At 40.6% G+C, this 23,543-nt stretch overlaps 1 protein-coding gene across 1 annotated transcript in view; it reads left to right on the top strand.

The window, feature by feature from the left end:
• Nucleotides 1-23,236, top strand: part of ARSB (arylsulfatase B) — a 146,639-nt gene extending 123,403 nt beyond the window's left edge. Inside the window, exons 7-8 of the mRNA XM_081054635.1 lie at nucleotides 19,838-19,960; nucleotides 20,723-23,236. Coding sequence (XP_080910761.1) covers nucleotides 19,838-19,960; nucleotides 20,723-20,988 — 389 coding nt within the window. The 3' untranslated portion in view covers nucleotides 20,989-23,236. The remainder of the gene's footprint in view (nucleotides 1-19,837; nucleotides 19,961-20,722) is intronic.
• The last annotated feature ends 307 nt before the right edge of the window (nucleotides 23,237-23,543 follow it).

Here is a 23,543-nt window from a genome sequence, read left to right on the forward strand (position 1 = left end):
ACTCTGGAATAAAACACTTTTTCTTTTCATTCCACCTTTTGATTACGTCTGTGTGAGTAATTAGTAATCCTGAGAGATAATCTCTCCCTTGGTATTTCTGGTGCTTTTTGCAGGAGTCTAATTTTCCAGCCATCTTATATGAGCTCCTTGAAACTAAAGGGCATTTTTTTATTATTATTATCAAAACATTAATGGCAAAAGACTCTTAGAGCTACTTGGGCACTCGGCTTATACCCTCGACTCACCAGGACTGCTAGGAGCCTGTCTACTTCTGCCTGGTGCCTTCAGGTCGGAGTATAAGGGCACTAAAGATGAACAGGCCCTTCACTAGATTGAGACCTCCTTGCCTCCAGGGAATAGCACTGGAACACAGTTCCCAGGACATCGTAGAGACTCAATAAATAATCATTGAATGGAATAAAATGATACCAGTTCCTGGTATGGGACTAGGTATAGAGTAAATGCTCAATAAATATTTGTTGAAATAACAAATAAATTACTGTATTCCATGGGGAAGAATTCCATTCTTCATAGAGCTTGCATCATTTGAACCTCTGGAAGCCATTTAGGCTGGATAAAGTAGGAAAGCAGCCACAAGCAGGGAGGCAGATGGCCGATCCAAGCCCTCCAGCCGAGGAGACCAACACTGTTTCTGTGGGAACTTGGATGCTCTGACCTCATGGAAGCTTGTAAGAGAAGAGTGGGGTAAATCCAAATCCAGGGCTTTCTCTGCTCCCTTTGGCACTTTTACAGCAGCACACAGTTTGTGTTCCAGGCCCCAGCTTAACGGCTTTAACAGCCCAGTAATTATCTCCTGATCAAGGGAGGCAGGGATGTATGTGGAAATCACTTTTTAGTAGCAAATATTTCTATTGGAAATGTCCCAGTAAGCTGCAAGCTTTCTCTCAAGTATTCAAAAAATACCAGAGGACTGACAGGCTATTTTAATTGTGTTAATACCTAAACTTCCCAGTGCAGCGGGAAGTTTATGACAGTGAATTGTCGGTTTCGGAGCTAGAGCTCCATCGCTAATGAGTGAGTGAAAACATTCTCCATGAGAGCAGATAAGTCACACAGAGGAAGGAAAAAATGCTTCTTTCCAGGTCCCAGGATGGCTGCTCTTCATTTCTCTGAGGAAAGTTCTTTATCTCCTGCAGATACTGTGTTTCCCTGAAAATAAGACCTAGCTGGACAATCAGCTCTAATGTGTCTTTTGGAGCAAAAATTAATATAAGACTTGATCTTATTTTACTATAGACCGTGTCTTATATAATATAATATAATTAATATAACATTATAATATAATATAACATAACATAACATAATATAATATAATACTGGGTATAATATAATATAATACCGGGTCTTATATTAATTTTTGCTCCAAAAGTCGCATTAGAGCTGATTGTCTGGCTAGGTCTTATTTTCGGGGAAATATGGTAAGTGTTTCACTCTCAGAGCAAACACAACCAAATAAGAACCTGGATGTCCCTTCCTCATGCTTGCAAGCAGTCCCCCTTCTCTTTGACCATTGAGGAGAATGGAGTTAGTTAAGATCTTAGGAGACATAATTTAAGTCCATCACACGAACATCGTGAGATGCCCCTTAGGACTAACAGTAGGACCACAGGTTTATCCTGGCCACAGATTTAATTACATTTCCTCTCAGCTATCAGTGCAAACAGAAGAGTGCAAACTTTTCTTTTTTTTCGTATGTCCTAATATAGAGCTGGATACCTGACCAGCAACTCCCACCGTGGACAACAACTAGCTGGGTCAGGGAATTTAACTTCTATTTCCTTATCTATACAAAGGGATATTCAAGTTGCATGATGTGTAAGGCCCCCGGAGAGCTCTAATATTCTTCGTTCTATAATAATTATCTCCTTAATTTTTCTAGTGTCTTTCTCTAAACCTTATTCCTCTACAGTGACCCTGTTTGCAGGTGTGAAATTGAGAAGTGTGTATTTCCCACAGTTGTGTCTCAGCCTGCTGCTCTCTTCTCTCCATCTGTCTTTATTTAGATCACTCTAAACTCTACCCATCGCCTTGAAGCTCCAGTCCACTGACTTATTTAATAATATTTATCAACTACCTAGACAATGCGAGGTGCTGAGTGTACTATACACTGGTGAACAAAATAGTCATGACTCTGCCTTTTTTGGATCATCTACTTTTATAAGGGAGACATTAAATAAACAAAGAAATACACAATTGCAGATTGTAATATGGGTTATGAAAGAGTGGCAGGGGTTGACCTCATTTCATTTGCGAGGACAAAAAAGGCTGCTCTGAGGAAGCATTATTTATTTGCTCTGAGATCTGGAAAAGGAGTTAGCCAAGCAAAGAATTGTAGAAAGTACTCGAAGTAGAGGGAAGAACAAATGCAAAGACTCTTGCAGCAGGGAAAGGCCCCACCAACAAACAGAGCTTAGTGTGTTCAAAGGACAGAAAGAAACCAGCATGGCTGGACAACCAGCTAGGTGAGGGGAGTGGTGTGACATGAAACAGAGCAGGAATGAATTTGTGAGGATAACACTGGCTGCTGGAACAGCCCAAAACTGTGTAAAAGTCCAAAAAGTACCGACATTTCTCATTCACATAATATATAAAATGGGTGTTCCTGAGCAAAGGACAGCTCTCATCCAAGCAGTGTTTCGGGGACTGCAGCTTCTTCTATCTGGCAGTTCTGTCATTTTTAATGAGCTGCCAAGGCTGCATGTTTGTCTACATAGAAGTACACAAGAGGGTTTTCTGGGCCCAGATCTGCCTGGGGGTTGTGCTCCCACTTTCTTCCCATTCCATTGGCACGTACTTAACTGCATGGTGGCCACGAAACATGGTGGGACTGTGATCCCAGGAAGGAGACAGCAGCTGATGCAGGCCCCAGGGGCCGTGTTGCCGAGTTTAGGCTTTATTCCTGTACACTGAGGAGAGAGAAGCAGGAATGCACCTGTGGTAAATCCGTCATCACATCTAAGCCTACATGTTCAATTGTCCATATCACACAGTGTTTCTAAAACTAATTCATCCTCCCCCTCGAAAAGCAGCATCTCCCTTAGCGTTTTCTTCTTCTTTCAGTGATGTCATTTCAGACCTCATAGTCATTGTTTTCCTGCTCTGTTGGTCATCTAGACGTTCCTTCCACCTCCCGGGCTTGGACTGTTTCAGTTCTCACCCAATGAGTACTGATTGCTTTCTTCCTGCTCTGATACAGAGTGCTAATCTCCACGTTTGCAGTGTGGACTTTCCTCTCCCAGTGACAGTTATTCCTGGCTGCGATGTTTTCACAGTGTCAGATCATCTGCGAAGCTTAATAATCACATCCCAGTGAGCATGGCATTGAATCTTTCTAAAATAGGCCTTTTATACCTGCTCTGATTTCAATTACCTACCGAAAAAAAAGTTCTAGCTTCTATAGTTTGGTGGACCCTATTCAACCAATCCTTTCTGAACTGTCCTAACCGCATCCTCCTCTAGCCAGCCAGGGTGCCCAGCTATCCTCCAGAGTCAAAACAGACTTGGCGAATTCTCACCTCATACTCTTCTCCTGTGCCTGGGACATCCTCTTTCTACCCAGCACCTGTCTGGATCCTACAGATCCCTCAGTGCCAGCACTCATCCCCATCTCGCCTTCTCTGGAAAGCCTGCCCTGACCTCACCAACCAGAAATAAGCCTTCTGTCTCAGGAGTTCTGGAACACTCCCCAAAGTCCTTTGCACAGTGACTTGCAAATCTGGGTACTCAATTAATGCTTAAATTATTAATTTTTTAATTTTTATTGAGGAAATATTGGGGAACAGTGTGTTTTTCCAGGACCCATCAATTTCACGTCAAGTCATTGTTTTCAATCTAGTTGTGGGGGGCGCAGCTCACTGGCCCATGTGGGAATCGAACGGGCAACCTTGGTGTTATGAGCACAGCCAACTGACCACCCAGTGCTTAAATTATTTAAATGGCTTTTATTGACATTTATCCTTCCAACTCATTCTCAATGTCTTGAGTAGAGATAAGTTTCTAAAACCTGGCACATCTCCAAAAAAAAAAAAATTTAAGTAAGTAATGCCTTTCTGTAATTCCTGTGACACCTTGCACAGCTCCTTCAACAAAGCAGATGTTCAAAACATTCATGTTGATATCTTACTGTTGTTTTGATATCTGATTCCTTCTAAAATGCAAAGCCTTAGTCAGTTATGGAAGAATGCTTTCTTTTGCTTTTTTTTTTTTTTTTTGGAATTCCATCCCCACAGGGAGACCTTTGGGCCAAATGCTTGGTGGGGAGTAGAGAATACCGGTTGCTCTTTAGCCTTCTGGTAGACAGCTTCCTACTTTGCTGCTTCTGCCCATTCAGGGAGCCAACTCTGGGTTTGTCATGGACTGTTTAGTTACAAATACTCCCACTTTCCTAGTTACAATACTCCTTTCCCCAAGAAAGAGGTTACAGGGAGTAGGGGTGTTGCCCTGGGGGATCTGTCTTTTAAGTTATTCATATTATCAAGATTTTTCATGTGACAAACTGTACTAGAGCCAGGAGAGAGCATCAAAGCAAATAACCTGGCTCTGCGGGGATTTGATCACCTAAACCTTTATAGATTACCACCCTCTAGTAAGATGAGCCCCTGATATGATAGTAAGCTTCTCCCTTCTATTTCCTAATCTGCCTGAAGATTCTCAACATTATTATTTGAGTCAGATGGAAAATTCAGTTCTGTCTTCTTTCCCCATCTTAATTGATTTTCCATACACAGGCCTCAGAAGTGGGGTTTATCTGTACACATCATCCCCTAAAGTGAAAGCTAACATTGCTATCAGAGGTAAGAGAAGTGGGTAGTGATATGTGGAGTTGAGTAGAGTTGAGTCCCTCCCACATGCTTTGGGCTTCAAAAAGATGGCGACATGACTGGTAGGGAGAGAAGGTCTCTCCAGATGGCTGGCCAGAACAGATTCAGATTCTGTGAGTCATTTCATGAATGTGTGTGAGGTGCCTAACAGCCAGCATTCCTCAGGAAGCACTTTGGGGATTATGGATGTGACAGTTAACAAACAGGGCGTTCAGAGAGGTCTAAGCCTTCAGGCATCTCAGGCTGCCTGTCTGTTGGACATCATAATCAAGCTACCAAATTCAAATCAGCGTCTATAAACTCATGAGCATTTAAGGCAGGTCTCTGGAACGGAACCTTTCAAGGTGATCTGAAGAGTTAATGGCACCTCTTTAACATTTCATTTGCTAAATCAGTTTAGAGCAAAGACACCAACTTTGCTGACTATCTCAGATGTGTTCCAGTGTTCCTTGGAGAGAGATTGTGTTGTGAATCCTGGATTATATGAGACCTGATAGGCTCAGAATATAAAACATCCTTAGTTTCAGCTGGGCTACTGCCAAGCACTGGGGTAGGCTAGAAAGAGTTGTCTGAAATTTTTACTTTTTTACCTTTGGCAAGCAGCACTTCGTGGCCCTCATTTCAGTGATTATAGGGTTTGTGTAACGTGCTGGGGTTTGAGCCATGGAATAGCAAAGCTGTGGAGAGCTGTCCCTGAAAGAGTGCCAACCAGCTTCAGTTTTCTGCTCTGTAATTGTTGCCACTGCTGCCCCAGAGTGAGCTTCCAGGGTCGGGAAGGGCAGCACCACCGAGCTGCCAAGAGAGGCCAGGCCCACCTGACTGCCATCATGGGCTGATTCCATGGGCAGGGCCCCCTTCCAAATTAAATATTAAATTAGCATTATTTCATCCATATCCAAAAATGTGCTCAGAGCCTAGACACGTCTTTCCTGTGCACTGGAATATGAACTGTACAACACAGGAAGAGTGCGGCCTTCAGCTAGGCGTTTGGGACCGTGGGCCTTTGTGAAAGTTGGTATTTCTCTAAATGCCATGTTGTGGGGCGGGGGAGTAGTCTTTCTTCTTTCATCTCTAGCCAGAGAACAGACGGCTCAGTCTGGTTCATGCTCATCATCTTAATCACAGGCTGAAGATGAATATTTTGGGTTAGTTTCCCTTTTTTTATATACACAGTATCTATTTATAGCTATTTGCTGACGGACTCTACCAATTACTTGAAAGACTTGTATTTAGAGAGAAACAAACTGAAAATGTGAATTCAAAGGACAGCTATAGTTCTGCATTAGATTAGCCTGTTGTGGGGCAGGATCAGAATGGAGATGGTGGCTAGCACATGAACCATGATGTCAGAACTGGAAATGGTCATCTGTTTTCACTTTAATTGGAGGATGATTAGAGAAAATACACACCCTTCTATCTGTCTTTGTTACTGCAAGCTCATTGGACCCCTCGTTCATGTTTATTCTGGGCATTATCTGTTACAAGCCCAGTGAAATTGCTGTCTCCACGGTCAGTGACGTCCCATTTGCCAGATCCACTGCTTACCTTCCCTGCTTTCTCATACTTTCCCTCTCTTTGACAGCAACCATTTTCTCCATGGAATATTTCCCGTGGTTTCCGAAGCATTCTTCTAAGCTAACTCCTCCTCGGTCTGTTGGGGGCTCCTTCCTCGCTGCTTTGCCTGTCAAACGTTGGTTCTCCCCAGGGTTCCATCCTCTGCCCCCTTCCCCTTCTCAGTCTGTGTGTTTCTACCACTTTAACTGCAGCAGGAGCATGTGGAGACGAGGCTCCCAGGTTGGAATCCAGGCCGTGGTCGTGCACATGGTACAGTAGACAGTAGCTCCTGTGGAGGCTGTGTTATGGGCAGTCAGATACACAGGAATTCTCTGCCTCCTGCCTCTACTCTTCACCCTGGGCACAGGGCTGAAAGAAGGCAGGGTGGCTCGTGGGGACAGCAGAAAGGTAGTGGAGCCACAGTACATACACTGTGAAAAGAAGGAAGGTTCCACAGGGAGAAGAAATGTTCAAGGAGAGACACTCCCCCTCCCTGGACCATCTTGGTCACTCTTTCTTTACCTGTTCTGTTCATCTTGTCCTGAGGGCCCAGATCAGTGAGCACTACCTTCCTGGATCCTCCCAGGTAGTTAAGATCCCCTTGGGAATCTCCCAGCACTTTGTGCATTTTCTCAGTCAACAAATGTGTATTCTACTATTTTAGAATTTATTGTGTTTTAACAAAATTATTTTATTATCGTGTGCTGTTCTCTGGTTTATACACTTTGAAGACTTAATATCTAGCACATAGAATGATCAACAAAATAAATATTTGTTTAATAGGCAAATGAATGAGTAATATAAAATAGAATATTTATCCAAGATTCAGTTTGAACCAAAGTATGAGACGATGTTAGTGGACTAATTTACTAATACAGTCCTGAGTGAAGGATTCCCTGGATGATTGTTTTCTCAGTGTTTTGGTTTCTCCTGCTCAATTAACACTCCTAGCTAATGTCAGCCATTACCAGCTATTGACGTTCCCTGTAACACAGTCACATTCTCTGAATACTCATTATGCACAATTCAGTAATGATTAACATTTGAACTCTGTCTGGGCTGAGCAGGCCACATCAAAGCTCTTTTTTTCACTAGGACTTTTAAAATATCAAATATGGACTGAATGAGTAGGTGTCAGAGAAACTGACTTTGTAAACTGAAAATCATAAACCTAGATTCATTTGAAATATGTCATGTGGAGTGCATACATAAAAATTATGAGCATTTTGATTTTTCCCTTGTAGGTAATAAATAACATCTGTAATATTCCTCCTCACCTTTTTCTGATTAGCTTTATGTCTGGCATATTTTCCCTGACACTCCTGTTTCGTGTTGTAGGGATTTCTCCAAGGAGAGACAGGATTCTAAATAACTAGTGTGGATGTAACAGAAAACTTGCAGCAATCAAAAATAAGTCCAGAAATAAGGGGTAGGATGAGTTTCGGGAGGGGGAGGGGCTGGAACTTTTAATGGTGTTCAGGCCTCCCTATTTTCCCAGCAGAGCTTCCCAGGCCCCGAGGGTGGGGGAGGCCCTGAACCGCAAAGAGAATGTGGCTCCCTGTGACCCAGACCCACACGCCAGCTTCACCAGCCTGCAGTGCCACGTGCTTCCCGGGCTCACAGGTACATCCAGCAGAGTGTGCTGGCCACTGGCTGTCACCCTGGAGTCCATGGAGCCTGAGGGGTCTTCTGTGGACTGCCGACAATGAACCTATGTGGAGGTTGGACAGCTCTGCTTTTAGCTGTTTTATATGATGGGCAGCTACACAGTTTGTTTGGAGGGAGGAGGAGCTCTGTCAAGACCCATCACAAGCATTATAGATGCTGCTGCTAAAGATGGTGATGTGAGATGGTTGAAGGTGACAGAAGGACAGGCAGCCCATACTGGACCAGGTTGGGCCAGGCAAGAGGCTGAGCTGTGCTGGGCTCAGAGAACCAGAGTTAAGAATTAAGGTGACTGTTGGGGGTCAGGCGATCCCAGTGTACAACCATTATTGGAATCCCTGTTCTACTTCACTCTGTTTTCACAATTTTGGCTAAATCTTTGGTCTGACATATAGAATTTGGGTAGGATGGCCACATTTTTTCACATTATTCTTTCTCATTCATTTATTTTTAAACCACTTTGTTAAGGTATGATTATCATACAAAAAGCTATACATATTGAATGCATACAACTTGATTTTTGAGATAAATATACATCCATGAAACCATCACTACAATCTATGCCATAAACATATCCATCTCCTCCCACAGTTTCCTCCTGTCCACTTTATGTATTACTATTTTGTGTGTGTACGTGGGGTAAGACCACTTACCCAATTTTTAGACCCACAGGCCAGTGTTAACAAGGAGCGCACCGCTGTGCAGTAGATCCCTAGGACTTACTCATCTTGCATAAAGTTTAGGTTATTAGTACCCTGTGACTAATACCTCCCCATTTCCCCATCCCCTCTTACCCATAATTTTCTAATAATACCTTGTTCTCTTGGTAGCTGGTTCAGATCGTACAGTCGTTGCAGACTTCATACACCCTGATTTTGATAGCTATCGATCAAAGGCCACAGGTTCCACTAAAATCGAAATGATTGGTCAGTCAGTTTTGTCTATGTACCCAGTCTCATGGCAACTGCTGTGGGAATTCAAGAGACCAGTAACCAGGATTTTTATACTCAAGGTGCACAGCACGCTCACCACCCAGAGGATCTCATTTCATGCTCACAGTCATCCTGTGAGGTAGGCATTGTTTCTGTCCCTTTTCCATACAAGGAAACAGGAATTCAGAGTGGTTAAATAACTTAATAAGCTAATATAAAGAGGTTATTCTAAAAGCTACTAAAATGCATGGTGGTTTCTCTGAGTTCTTTTCCAGAACTAGAGTCACAGGGAAGGGAATGCTACTGCTAATTCCTAATTGTTCTGTTAATCCCAGCTTTCGAGCCAGAGGGTCAAAACATATGGCTGTTGGAGGCTTTATTTCATCTCTGAAAATTAAGCAAAGTGGGTCAGGGAAGCATCAGATCAGAGTGTGGGGGTTCTAGCCAGTATGTTTTCAGGAACTATTTTTGGAGAAAAACTTCTATTTTTAAATCCAGAATGATTTAAAAACCAAGACTCAAGACAACAATGAACATGTTCCCATCTGGGTATGTAAGTCCTTACCACACAGAGAGATGAGAAGCACCAAGGCCTGAGCCCACAGTTTCGGGAACATGTAAAACCATGAACAGACTAGAGATTTGATCCACACGCACCGAGCGCATCCATCCAAATGTAGACCAAATGCACTACAATCTGGGGGGATGTGCAATCTGTGGGTAGTGGGACGCGGACTAGCTGGCACGATAAGGATTCTAGTGACTTGAACTTCACTTTGAATATGGTATCCATTGAACTTTTCTTGAATTGAGCCAGGAAGAAATGGTCAGCCAACCAAATATGTAGTGTAAATAAACTCTGAGAGGTATATCAACTCACATAATAAACTAACAAACAAGATATTTTCAAGAACTTTTAGTGTAAGCACAAAAGTTGAAGATAGTTGTGCTATTTAAACCTAAGTCTTCTCTGTTCATTCAAACACATACCTGACAAAGATAGTCCAAAATGATGGAATAAGTAAACGCTATGTTTGCTGCCTCCCATGATTACATTTAAATTACAACTGAATTTTATTGAACAGGCAACCTTGAGAATTATCTGAAGAGTAACTGTACAGAATCTCTATGACTAAGGATATATATAAGAGGCCACATCATGGCTGGTAGAAAGGACAGAGATGTGAAGCAGGCTGAACCCAAGCCCACAGGTAGTAGTTGACATCCAGAAGGAACACCTCAGCAGCAGAGGTCCACCCTGAAGAGTGAAGGGTCGCAGCCCCACGTCAGGCCCCCCATCCCAGGGACCTTGTGCCAGGCAGAGAAGAAGAGAGGGAGCAAGGGATCAAGAACCTAGTTGAAGTAGTAATGACTGAAACTTCTGTGACCTGGTGAAGGAAATAGACAAACAAGCCCAGGAAGTGCACAGAGTCCCAAACAAGATAAACTCAAACAGGCCTACACCAAGATACATCATAATTAAAATGGCAAAGGTTAAAGACAAAGAGACAATCCTAAATGCAGCAAGAGAAAGGAAAGGAAACTAGTTACTTACAAGGGAGCTCCCAGAAGAATATCCGCTGATTTCTCAACAGAAGCTTTGCTGGCCAGACTGGAGTGGCAGGAAATACTCAAAGTGATGAAAAGCAAGGACCTGCAACCAAGACTACTCTGTCCAACAAAGCTATCATTTAAAATTAAAGGAGAAATAAAGAGCTTCCAGAAAAGAAAAAGCTAAGGAAATTCATTACCACCAGTATTACAAGAAATGTTAAGGGGATTTTTTTAAGTGGAAGAATGGAAAAAACAAACAAACAAAAGAATCAAAAATATGAATAATAAAGTGGCAATAATTATATACCTATCAATAGTCACTTTAAATGTAAGTAGATTAAACGCTCCCTTCAAAAGACATCGGGTAGCTGAATGGATAAGAAAACAAGACCATATAAATGTTGTCTACAAGAGACCCACCTAAGAACAAAAGACACACATAGACTGAAAGTTAGGGATGGAAAAAGATATTACATGCAAATGGAAATGAAAGGAAAAAAAAAGCTGGGGTAGGAATATTTATACAGACAAAATAGACTGTAGAACAAGGACTATAATAAGAGACAATGACATTACATAATGATAAAGGGATCAACTCAGCAATAGGAAATAATCCTAGTAAACATCTATGCACTCAACATAGGAGCACCTAAATATATAAAACAAATATATTTTTTTGATAAATAAAGGGAGAGATACACAGTAACACAACCATAGTAGGGGACTTTAACACCTCATTGACACCAATGGGCAGATCTTCCAGACAGAAAATCAAGGAAAGAGTGACTTTAAGTGACACGCTAGACCAGATGGATTTAAGTGATATTTTTAGAGCAGTTCAGCCCAAGTAGCAGAATATGCATTTTTTTCAAGTGCTCGTGGAACACTTTCCAAGATAGACCACATGTTAGGCCACAAAACAAGTCTCAATAAATTTAAGATTGAAATCATATGAAGCGTCTTCTCTGACCACAATGGTATGAAACTAGAAATCAATTACAAGAAAAAACTGAAAAGCACACAAATACATGGAAGCTAAATAATGTGTTACTAAATAATGAATGGGTTGAGTGATATCAAGAAAGAAATCAAAAGATACCTTGAGACAAATAAAAATTAAAATACAATGACCCAAAATCTATGGGACACAGCGAAAGAGGGAAACTTATAGCAATGTAGGCCTACCTCAAGAAATAATAAAAATCTCAAATAAACAATATAACTTTACACCTAAAGGAACTGGAAAAAGAAAAGCAAACAAAGCCTAAACTGGGTAGAAGAAAACAAATAATAAAGATCAGAGCAGAAATAAACAAAATAGAGGCTGAAAGAAAATACAAAAGATCAGTGAAACCAAGAACGGGTTCTTTGAAATGATAAACAAAATTGATAAACCTTTAACCAGACTCATCAAGAAAAAAAGGGAGAGGACCCAAATAAATAAAATCAAAAATGAAAGAGGAGAAGTAACAATGGACACCACCAAAATACAAAAAAAATTATGACAATACTAAGAGCAATTGTATGCCAATAAATTGAACAATCTGGAAGAAATGGATAAATTCCTAGAAGCATACAAACTTCCAAGGCTGAATCAAGAAGAAACAGAAAATCTGAACAGACTAATTACTACTAACAAAATCGAATCGGTAATCAACAAGCTCCCAACAAACGAAAGTCCTGGACCAGATAGCTTCACTGGTGAATTTAACCAAACATTCAAAAAAGAATTAACACCTATTCCTCTCAAACTATTTCAAAAAATTCAAGAGGAGGGAAAGCTCCCAAGCTCCTTCTATGAAGCCACCATTAATTGATTCCAAAACCAGACAAAAATAATACAAAAAAAGAAAACTATAGGCCGATATCCCTGATGAATATAGATGCAAAACTTCTCAACAAAATATTAGCAAGCTGAATACAGCAATACATTGAAAAGATCATACACCACGATTGAATGGGATTCATTCCTGGTATGCAAGGTTGGTTCAGTATCCACAAATGAATTAATGTGATACACCACATAAACAAAATGAAAAATAAAAACCATATGATTATATTAATAGATGCAGAAAATCATTTGACAAAATGTAGCACCCATTTATGATAAAAGCTCTCAACAAAGTGGGAATCGAGGGAACATATCTCAACATAATAAAGGTCATATATGATAAATGCACAGCTAATATCATATTCAATGGGGAAAAGCTAAGAGCATTTTCCTTAAAATCAGGAACAAGATAAGGATGTCCACGTTCACCACTTTTATTCAACATAGTCCTGGAAGTCCTAGCCACAGCAATCAGACAAAGGAAATAATTAAAAGGCATCCAAATTGGAAAAGAAGCAGTTAAACTGTGATTATTTACAGAATATATATATACAGAATATATATATATATATATATATATATATATATATATATATATATATATATAGAGAGAGAGAGAGAGAGAGAGAGAGAGAGAGAGAGAGAGAGAGAGAGAACCCCAAAGTTTCTACCAAAACACTATTAGAACTGATAAATGAACTTAGTAAAGTAGCAGGATACAAAATTAATATTCAGAAATCATTTGTTGCATTTGTATACACCAATAATTAACTATCATAAAGAGAAATTAGGAAAGCAATCCCCTTTACTATTGCATCAAAAAAATACCTAGGAACCAATTTAACCAGGGAAGTAAAAGAACTATACGCAGGAAATTATAAGACATTGAAGAGAGAAATTAAAGAAGATACAATGGAATATTTACTTGGGCATAAAAAAAATAATGAAATCTTATCATTTGTGACAACATGGATGAACCTAAAGGGCATTAAGTGAAATAAGTCAGACAGAGAAAGACAAATACCATGTGATCTCACTTATATGTGGAATCTAAAGAACAAAATAAACAAACAACAGAATCATAGATACAGAGAACAAACTGATGGTTACTAGGTAGGAGGGGGTTTGAAAGGCTGGGTGAGTCAGATGAAAGGAACTAAAAAGTACAAACTGGTAATTACAAAATAGTCACGGGGATGTAAAGTATAGTATGGGGAATATAGTCAATGTGAAAACTGTATGGTATCAGACGGATACTAGTCTTATCAGGGAAATCACTTCATAATTATATAAATGTCTAACCACTATGCTGTACACCTGTAACTAATGTAAAATAATATTGAATGTCAACTATAATTTAAAAAAATAGTCAAAGGGATATAAAGTACAACAAAGGGAATATAGTCAATAATATTGTAATAACTACAGTGTCAGTTAGATAATAGACTCACCATTGGAGTTATCACTTTGTGAGGCATAGAAACATCTAATCACTATGTTGTTTTGTACAATTGAAACTAATAATAAAAAAATGCCTGACAGTATTCTATACTAGGAAATACTGTGACAGCCAAATATCTGGAAAAGCTGGTGGGGGGTGTGCCCTTCTTAGCCCAAGCGAGTAAGTTTTGCTATAAGAAAATATGCATGTGGCATTAAAATATCAAGATGGCATCACACTAGCAAGAAGAATAAATGGATCATTAGAGATAGAATAAAATTATAAGCTGATCTTTGTAAATTATAAAAGTGATCAAAACCAAAAAGGGCACAGCTGAATGGCAGGCCACTCAACAGGGCAGAAAAGGGACTGAACCCTAAAAGTGGCAAATTAAAACCTGCACCATTGATGCTTTTTCCCCTTAACCCTGTCCAAATTCTGGAACATGGATGGGGAACCAATATAGGTCCTCTTCAAACCCAGACCAAAGTAAATGATGTGTTTTGTTTTTTGTTTTTTTTCTGGTAAATAATGACTTCTGCCTACCTTCCTCCTTTATATACGGTCTTGAGTAAAAAGATATAAAAGAAAAGTATGTTATACTGAGAGTAGCTAGCATTGAAGTGATAGTTATTGCTAGACGTTATTACCTATTTCACAGAGTTATTGCAAGGATTAAATGATTTACCATGCTTAGAACACTTAACACAATGTTTTGTGTTTGTAAGCATATAATAAGTGCTTGTAAGGATTACTGTTATTATCTTGAATGTTAACAATAGTCTTACGATATACCAGATACTATTCTAAGTACTTTATATGCCTTATCTCACTTGCTGTTATTATACTAATTTTATTGACAGCAAACTGAGGCATGAGAAGTTAAGAAAGCTGCGCAAGATTGCACAACTGGTAATAACCTTTATTGCACACTTATTATATGCTGGACATAGTGCTAATAAACATTTTCAATGTATCATCACATTTAGGCCACAGAACAATCCTGTGAAATATGATATTGTCCTCATTTTACATATGAGGAAAGGCAGGCTTAGGGAGGTCAGTTAATGCCAAAGGTCACACAGCCTGTGCGTGATAGTGCTGAGATTTGAACCCAAGCAATCTGGCTTCAAACATGCAAATTCTGTACTGCCCTGAACCATGGCTCTGGGAGAGTGGGGAGGCGGGGCCTATACGGTCTACAGCTGTGTCCTCATTGCCTTCCCTAGCAGTGCTTTCCTTCAGGGTCACAGCATTAACTCTTCCTAAGCCCCATTCTGCAGTCATGCCCAGTTCATTCTACTTGAACGACATTCCAGAGAAGAGGCCCAGACCATCTGTTCACCCCTGCACTAATGCTTGGGACTCCTCACCACCCTGCCCAATTTTCTCTAAGCATGAAAAGTTTGTCTGTCTACGAGCTTACTTCTTCTTATCTGCAGGTCAGCTAACATGTTTATTTTATTTAAACTTTGTGTAGTTAAAAGTCTCAACAGTTATACACCAAAATGTTAACAGCAGCCAGTAAATTTCTAGGTAATTTTAATTTCCCTGTTCATACATTTTTGTATTTTCCAACTTATATACAATAAACATATAAAGTACATAGTTGAAAAAAATAATGTATTTGATAAAATACAACCAATGAGTACAATAGACAGTAATTTCCAAAGAGTCGGGAGGATGCATTGTACAGCCAGAGAGCAAGGCTGCCTTTTATGAACACCAGAAGAGCATATGTGTCCTCAGACATCCCTCAGTCCCTTCCCCATCTGGTGAATCAAATCACCTGTCACTAATTAGTGTCTTTAAAATCATATTTTAGCCACAGATCCTTTCTTCAAACAAAAACACAGACAAATAGTGTTTTTAGCAAATACTACAGATTCATCCTTCAGGATTAAACTACGCTGACGGAAATGGAGATAGGGAACCTGAACCCCCACCAACTAACTCACTATCCCATCTAAAGACAACTGCCAAGGTGCTTCTAGAACCCTTCTGGCTCTGGAGAACACAGTTCTCCACTGAAACTATTGGTCAACCTCGCTGCAGAGGTTGCTCAGGTAAGGAGCTGTATAAGTTGACTACAGATTATGTAAGACACTGATTTCCTTCGTGAGCCTTAAAATTGTCTGCTGATCTCCTTTTTCACATCCAAAATCAATACACCTGACTAATCCAACTTATAACTGAGTAATTATGTCTGGCCAGAAAGTCTTGTTATCTTAGAGGGGGCTTTTAGCTCAGGAGGAAAAGAGAAAGATTTGTTTGTTTATGCTTCTCTCTGAACTCCCTAGTTTCTGCTCAGAGCTTAACAAATCCAATGCCCTTTTTCCAATCCATCAAACTGAGGGATGGAATATTTGGTAATTCTGATTCATAGTCTGAAACTCTCTGCTCTCTTGATTTCTGCAATGTCCTGTTCAACTGGTTTTCTTCCTCATATTATTTTCTTGTCTGCCTCATTTGCTCACACTTTTCTTTGGCATTCAGTACTCTGTCTCTGGGCTACTGCTTTCCTTTTGCGTCACTCTACAGACAACTAATCCATTTCCAGAATTCAACGGTCACGGCATTGTGGGTGGTGCTTGAATTAGTGTGTTTTTCAGTCTGTCATATAGGGTGAGGTGCTTTAGCTCCAATATGTAGTTGATATTTCTACCTTGAGTTCATATTAACACTTCAAAGTCAGGATGCCCAGCTCCAGAATCATATTATCACCACTAATTCCTGCAGCAGCATCTCTATCTACTCTGCCAGCCGTGACACTATACTCCAAATCACCAAACTTGAAACCTTGGAATTTTATTATTTATAACCTTTAGTCCCCAATATCTTAGATTGTACATTCAAAACTTCTCTTACATGTTTCTTTGCTTATGACTTCATGCAGAACACAATGCTTTCTTATCACATCGTTGTTAATCACTAAATATCAAATCTGAATCTATTCCAACTGTGCCAGAGAAACTCGAAAAGCTTGTTAACATTTTAAGAAATGTCTGTCTCCTGTCTCTCAATAGTCTATCCAATACGCTGTTGATTCACTAATGAAAACACAAATTGAAGTTAGGATAGCAGCTGCCTTGGGAAGACAATGGTAAGAAATGGTGGCTGCCAACATAGGTTTCTAACGTGCTAATAACATTCTTTCTTGAGGGGACTGGTGTTTCAGGAGAGAGTCCACTCTTCATCAAGCATGATTTGTGCACTTTGCTCTATGAGTGTTATTAAAAAATGTTTTTAAAGCAGCCTTTGGATTGACACGGAAAACGAAAGATGTTCTTAATGATCAAATGATTTTTAAAAAGATAAAGATTCTTTATAAAATTTTTAGATAGGCAAAAAAATTAATTCTGAAACTGTCAGGTATAGGATGTGGAGAAATGGGGCCATTACCAGTAGGATGGCCCGTTAGTATTTGTTGTAAAGTTGGAAAGGTGTAAACCTTGCAACCGGACAGTTCTACTTCCAGACACATACACTAGAGAAACTCTTGCACGTGTACACAGGAAATGTGGGTAACTATGTTCATTGCAGGATAGCTTATAGTAGCAAAAAAAAAAAAAAAAATTTAAAGCAACCTAAATGCCCATCAACAGGATAAATAAAATGTGTTTTTTTTAATATAGCAAAATATTAAAGTTAAATATATGAATTTATAATCACAGAGCTCTGAAAATACGATGATGGATGAAAAACAAGTGCAGGATATATATAGCATAACACACATACATTTTTAAATACACAACAATACTATGTATTATTCCTTGATACATTTATATGTTACTGTATTTTTAAATAGCTGAAGGAAACGCTATACACTGAAGTCATGACAACAGCATTCTCTGAGGGAGTGGATGAAAGTACTGAGTTTGAAAGGATGGGGACAAAAGAGACTGTCACTTCATTTTCATCATCCTGTTTCTTTTATTTAAAAAAAGCAAGTATGACAAAATGTTAGCATCTCTTCATTCTGGGTGACAGCTCACAGGATGTTAGTTATATTATTCTGTGTAATTTTCTCTTTGTTTAATTTCTGGAAATGAAAATGTATCATTGAGATAACAGCATCTTTCATCATTTAGCCTTATTTATTGTCTAGGTATTTTATGTTCCTGTCTGTTTTAAGAAAAATGTAAGTATAGCTGAGATAGCTAAGTTTCCTTTTTTGTCGCTGTTGATGTTCACAAAGCAGCCTTGTTTTATTTACCATTCTTTGTTATCAAAATGTGGCCTTTATACACACTGGTGAGGAGTAAAATCCTAAGGGCTCCCAGTTCTACCACAGACTGTGTATTAGGAACACACTTTCTGGGACAGACACCCTCAAGTGTCTCGGTCATTGGAAGCTTCCGTTTGTATGGAGCCAAAATAGCCACAGGCACATAGAGAAACAAGAAGTCAAAAAGACTTCCTTTTTGGCTCTAATGATTTTTTTTGATACATGATTGTTAAGACTGAAGGTCTGATGAAACCACCAGTGTTTATTGACTCAGTCTCCAGTATGTCTCTCCAGGGTCATTTCCACAAAACTCACAAAAGAATGGGACCCTGCCTTTTCCACCTCCGACAGTGCTTCCTGCATTTAACTCTGAGCAGCATGGAAGTCTCATCCTGGCAGGGACAAGGGTGCTCTCAAGTCCTTTATAACAGGATGGTGGCCAGGTGGACCAACCACTGTGGTGGAGAGTGCACATTTATGGATGTATCACACACCACCCATTGGATGGGTTGTCTGGCTGCCTTTGAAAGTGCACCCAAGCTGATTTCTGTGACCATGTTTGAAAAGTTAAATAAACGTGGACTAAAACAGACTAAATATTGTATGTTTAGGCCCTTAGTTGAGGCCTTTAAACACAGACAGATAGGAGTGAGCTGGGGGACTCCATACCTTGCCCTCAGGGATCCACCAGGGTCTTCAACGAGAGTCAAATTCAGGTCGCTCTGCACCTTACTCGCTCCTCCCCACAAGTAGGCGAAGGAGGGAGTTATCCAAAAGGAGGAACTAAGCATGCTCAATTCAGACGCTTTTGTCTTTCTAATTTCAGAGCCAGAGTGTCCCCAGGACATATGGCAGCACTCTGGTCTGCTCTGAGCTGTGTACTCTGAGGGCACCTAATGAGTGTCCTGCAAGATAAATGACGGGTGGTTTAGTCTTTCTAAGTCAAGTGTCAGTTATCAGCAAGGCCTTTCTGCCGCTGATCTGAAACTACTCTATGTTCTCTCCAATCAACTTGATCAGTAACAAAAGCAATGTTTTTAGCTCCATCTGTCTGGCCTCTATCTCTCAATTGGTTCTAAACTCAAGAGGGGAGGAGGGAGCAGGTATTAATTGTTCTCCTCAAAACCTGATTGGTCAATTAACATAAGGCCTCAAGATGGTAAAGTAGTGTAATCCAGGATACCAACCAATCATTTGTGTACCAAATTCATTCTTACATCCATAATTATCCTGTCTGAATAGTTAACTGAGCACTGCTCACTTACTTTTAGATTTCATACCTAATGGTTAAAAAAATAAATATATGTACTATTTATCATGGCATGCTTGAACTCTCATAGTTCGAGATAGACTCCATTAAAACGTACATTTTATAATGTTATGTTATCTACGTAGGTATAAGTACACACAGAAAGTGTATTTATTTAATTCAGTCATTTAGCAATAAAAAGAAAATGCACAAAAACAATCCACCATGCTGTAACAAAACCCTGTTCTGCAACAAAACGCTGTTCTGCCAGCTCTACGTTGGCAGAACATAGTGATTTTAAGGATGAATTAGTGTTCTGATCTCTGGGATTTCCTTTATATTTCTGGTGGTTTATGACTGACATTTAATGTAGCTATAGCTCTGTTTATATTTAATAAAAGATTCACTTCTGCATCGGGATACACATTTATACTCCAGTGTTGAATAAAAGCTACTATTGTGCAAGAAGGGTCTAAAATGCTGATTTGCAACAACACATTCCCTTAACAGTGTTCTAATTCTCCCAAACTATTTCTTCCCAGGTCCTAGGAACAGCATGATTCCAGCAACGGATGATTCTTCTCTTCCAGAATATTCAGCTTTCAACACATCTGTCCATGCTGCAATTAGGCACAAGAACTGGAAACTCCTCACGGGCTACCCAGGTAGAATACTCAGCTTTTCCCAAAATGTAACCACATCATTCTGGGGCTGCTGAATGAGGAGGGGGGAAGAGTCGTGTAATCTATTAATCCTGACCCCCTCACACACCCCTCCCCCGAAACAATTCAGAATTAACTATAGGGGGAGTGAAAGGGAGAAATACAACTCTAATGGTTCGTGGAAAATAGGGATTTCAGATGCGTGTGGCTCTTAAGGGCAGCAAAGAGAATCCCTAAAAGCTGCATCCTGAACTAATGGTGTCGCTGGGGGAGGAGGCCGGCTTCCTCTGAGCACATCCTCTAACAGTGACATCTGTTAAATACTTTTTAAATATGTGCATGATGGTTAAGGCTGTGATATAATTAAGCAGTGTTTATAATGAGGACATTCTTAGCATTGGCGGCAAGACAATTCTTCATTGTTTGGAACTGCCCCAGGTGTTGCAAAACATTTTAGCATTCCTGGCCCAGGACCACTAAATGCCAGTAGCACCCCCCCCCCAAGTCACTGTGACAACTAAATATACTCGCTACACACACACACACACACACACACACACATGCACACTCCTGTGTATCCCTGGTTGTGAAGCAGTGACACATGTCTAGTTAAAGTACCAGAGGTCAGAATCTGAGACAGATCTAGACACAGCATCAAAGACCCCATCTTTTTCATGGGTCCATGTCCAGAGCCCAGTTCCCTCCTCGAAATTAGAACCTGCCTACCATGTCTCTCCCCAATAAACTGTTGTATTTCTTTGCCAGGCTGTGGTTACTGGTTTCCTCCACCAACTCAATACAATGTTTCTGAGATACCCTCATCGGACCCACCAACCAAGACCCTCTGGCTCTTTGATATTGATCAGGACCCAGAAGAGAGACATGACCTGTCAAGAAAATATCCCCATATCGTCAAGCAGCTGCTTTCCCGTCTGCAGTTCTACCACAAACACTCAGTGCCTGTGTACTTCCCGGCACAGGACCCCCGCTGTGATCCCAAGAGCACTGGGGCGTGGGGACCTTGGATGTAGGATTTCTGGCAGCCTGGGGCTTGGGGGACTAGAAAACCTTTCTGTTGCAACGTGCAGTTCAGGTCTTTTACTGGTGTGACTCTTGTCTCATCTATTCCCTCGAGTTGGGTGACTCTTGTCTCATCTATTCCCTCGAGTTGGGTTCACCTGGCCCTTCTCTTGCTTCTAAAGCACACTGAAGTGTCTCATTTCACTGCCTCGTGCATTTAAGAAGCTGATAAAATCTGGAACACTCCTGCTGTTGGCTGGGGTGTATGTCTAGAGGAGAGGCTGAATGGGCCCATCCCCTTTTTTCTGAGCTGTGGGACAGCTGGGAACTTGACTGGAAATAGGAAGTTATTGAGTCCTGAAGGCTGGAGCAGCTGGTTCCTTCTAACTCACAAGTCAGATGTTAGATTTCCCTCTGCCAATAGCCGGGTTTTATTGGAATGACTCACATTTTTTCTAACAAATGAAGGGAGTAGACGATTGTTAATGGTTCTGTTGGCCAGGGGGTCTCCCTGTCTGTGAGAGATCAAGTTCAGGCGTTCCATGGTAACAACCCACCTTGGTTCACCCCTTGCTCACTCACCTCATCACTCAACCCCTCATGGAGCATAAGGCCCATTTCATTGTCAAGGGCAGTATGGCAATATGCCTACTCCTTTGTTCTGGTTTCTACAATAAAGAACTGTGTTTTTATCCCCAAGTTTTTCCCTAGCCATTGCTCATTTTGTCTAGACTTTCTGCTACTTCCAGCTCCTCTGTGGTTCTTTTCCTTCCCTTCCTTTTGACTCAGGCATCCTGTGCCTGAGAAAGGCTATTTTGCTTCTCCACTCTGAGCACCACTGGTTTTTGGAACGCTGCTGAGCCCTGCCTGTTTTTCGCCCCCTTCACGGAAGCAAGCGCCTTGCCCAGAGAAGGTGGCCACACCTGGCTCTGTGAGAGTGCCCATGGTAGACATGAAAAGGGTTGGGTGGGTAAGGCTTGGGTCTCTGTCATTCTGTTTGGTGCAGATTTTTCTAGTTGCATGGAGCTGATTATCATGATTGTGGCTTTGTCTCATAATATAGTAAGAGTTGCACTGCTATTCCCTAACAGAGAGGAGAAACCCCAGGAAAGGATAATATTGTCCTGAGATGATGGAAGTGGGCAATTTGAAATGGCCAGCATCTGGGATACTGGGCCTTGGTAAAGTCAGGAAGGCATATCCACGATTCTCTGTACTCTCTTTTGTGGTCACTCCATCGTTTCATTCCCTGCTTATCACCAATGCCTGGATCAGTGCCTGGTACATAGAAGGCACTCAATACACTTTTTAGGAAATAAATGAATGAATGGACAAAAAAGCAAATGAGAAAAATCTCACACCATGAATGGTGCTAGTCCAGTTAGCTGAATGCAGGAGCAATATAAATGTCTTCCCACCATTGCTTTTCTGTTCTCAAGCTGCCCTCGTGGAGTAGAGCCTAGTCTGTATATCAGGGCAGTCATAGGACATGCCATAAATTGTAATGTCCTCTGGATGGGGAGGACATATGCCTACCAGAGGTACTCTTTTGCCAATAATCCTCAGTTCTATTCTTTTCCTAGGACACAAGAAACTAAAACCACCAAATAATATGATATAAGTCCTAGAATAGCCATCCATCAATTCAGTAGCAATATTTTCCAGTCACTACTCACTTGTACTAAAATCTGATGAGAAAATGGTGCTAGAACTAATGGCACCCATTACCAACCCATATCTGACTCCTGGGTTGGAAAACAACTAGCCAAAGTGCTATTACCTCTTACTCCCAAGCCTGTGGCAGATATTATGAACTAACTGAGCCCAGATGTTCTTTCTGGAGCCTTCTAATCTCAGGACAGTAGGTAACCAATAATAGGATTGGAGGCCATCACTATGTGGCACCTCTCCTTGCTGTACTCCCAGCAGCTGTCCCTAATTCTACTTCCTTGATTGCTATGGACAGTGTGGATATTCAGCACTCAATAAATGTAAAAGGGATTTTAAAGACTAATTTTCTGTGAAAGTTTTATTTCAGATTTTGTTTTATTCACAATAGAATGTATTTCATTCGGTTTTCTTTTTCTGTATCTAGAATGTGAACAGATTCATATGTGGTCATTAGAAGTGTTAATGTTATTTCTTAATGTGTTTACCTTTAAAGAAGGGTTTTGTTTATTTAATTGTTTTTCTTCGTTACTTCACAATTGTCCCACATTTGGGGGACAGAAAAATTAAATTTATCTTTTAGAATGTGTCAGCGGTGAGTACGGGGTTTCCATTTGGGTGATGAAACATTTCTGGTGAGCGTTGCACAGCTTCAATGGTTAAAAATGATCAATTATAAGTTATAATGTGGGGACAGAGTCCCAGAGAGTAGTTTCCAGGCTCTCGGCCTCACATGGAAAGGTGCTGGCTTGGGTAGTAGATGGCCATCAGCTGTGACTAGTTAGCCATCAGCTGTTACCGGTTAGCCATTAGCCACTGATATAACTGCCGTGGCTGAGCTGGCAGGCGTGGAGTGCAGTTAGCATGGCGGATTGCAGCTAGCAAGGGAGTTGGTTGG

This window comes from Rhinolophus hipposideros (genome assembly GCF_964194185.1).
Source record: "Rhinolophus hipposideros genome assembly, chromosome: 7".
In the NCBI taxonomy this organism is placed as follows: Eukaryota; Metazoa; Chordata; class Mammalia; order Chiroptera; family Rhinolophidae; genus Rhinolophus; species Rhinolophus hipposideros.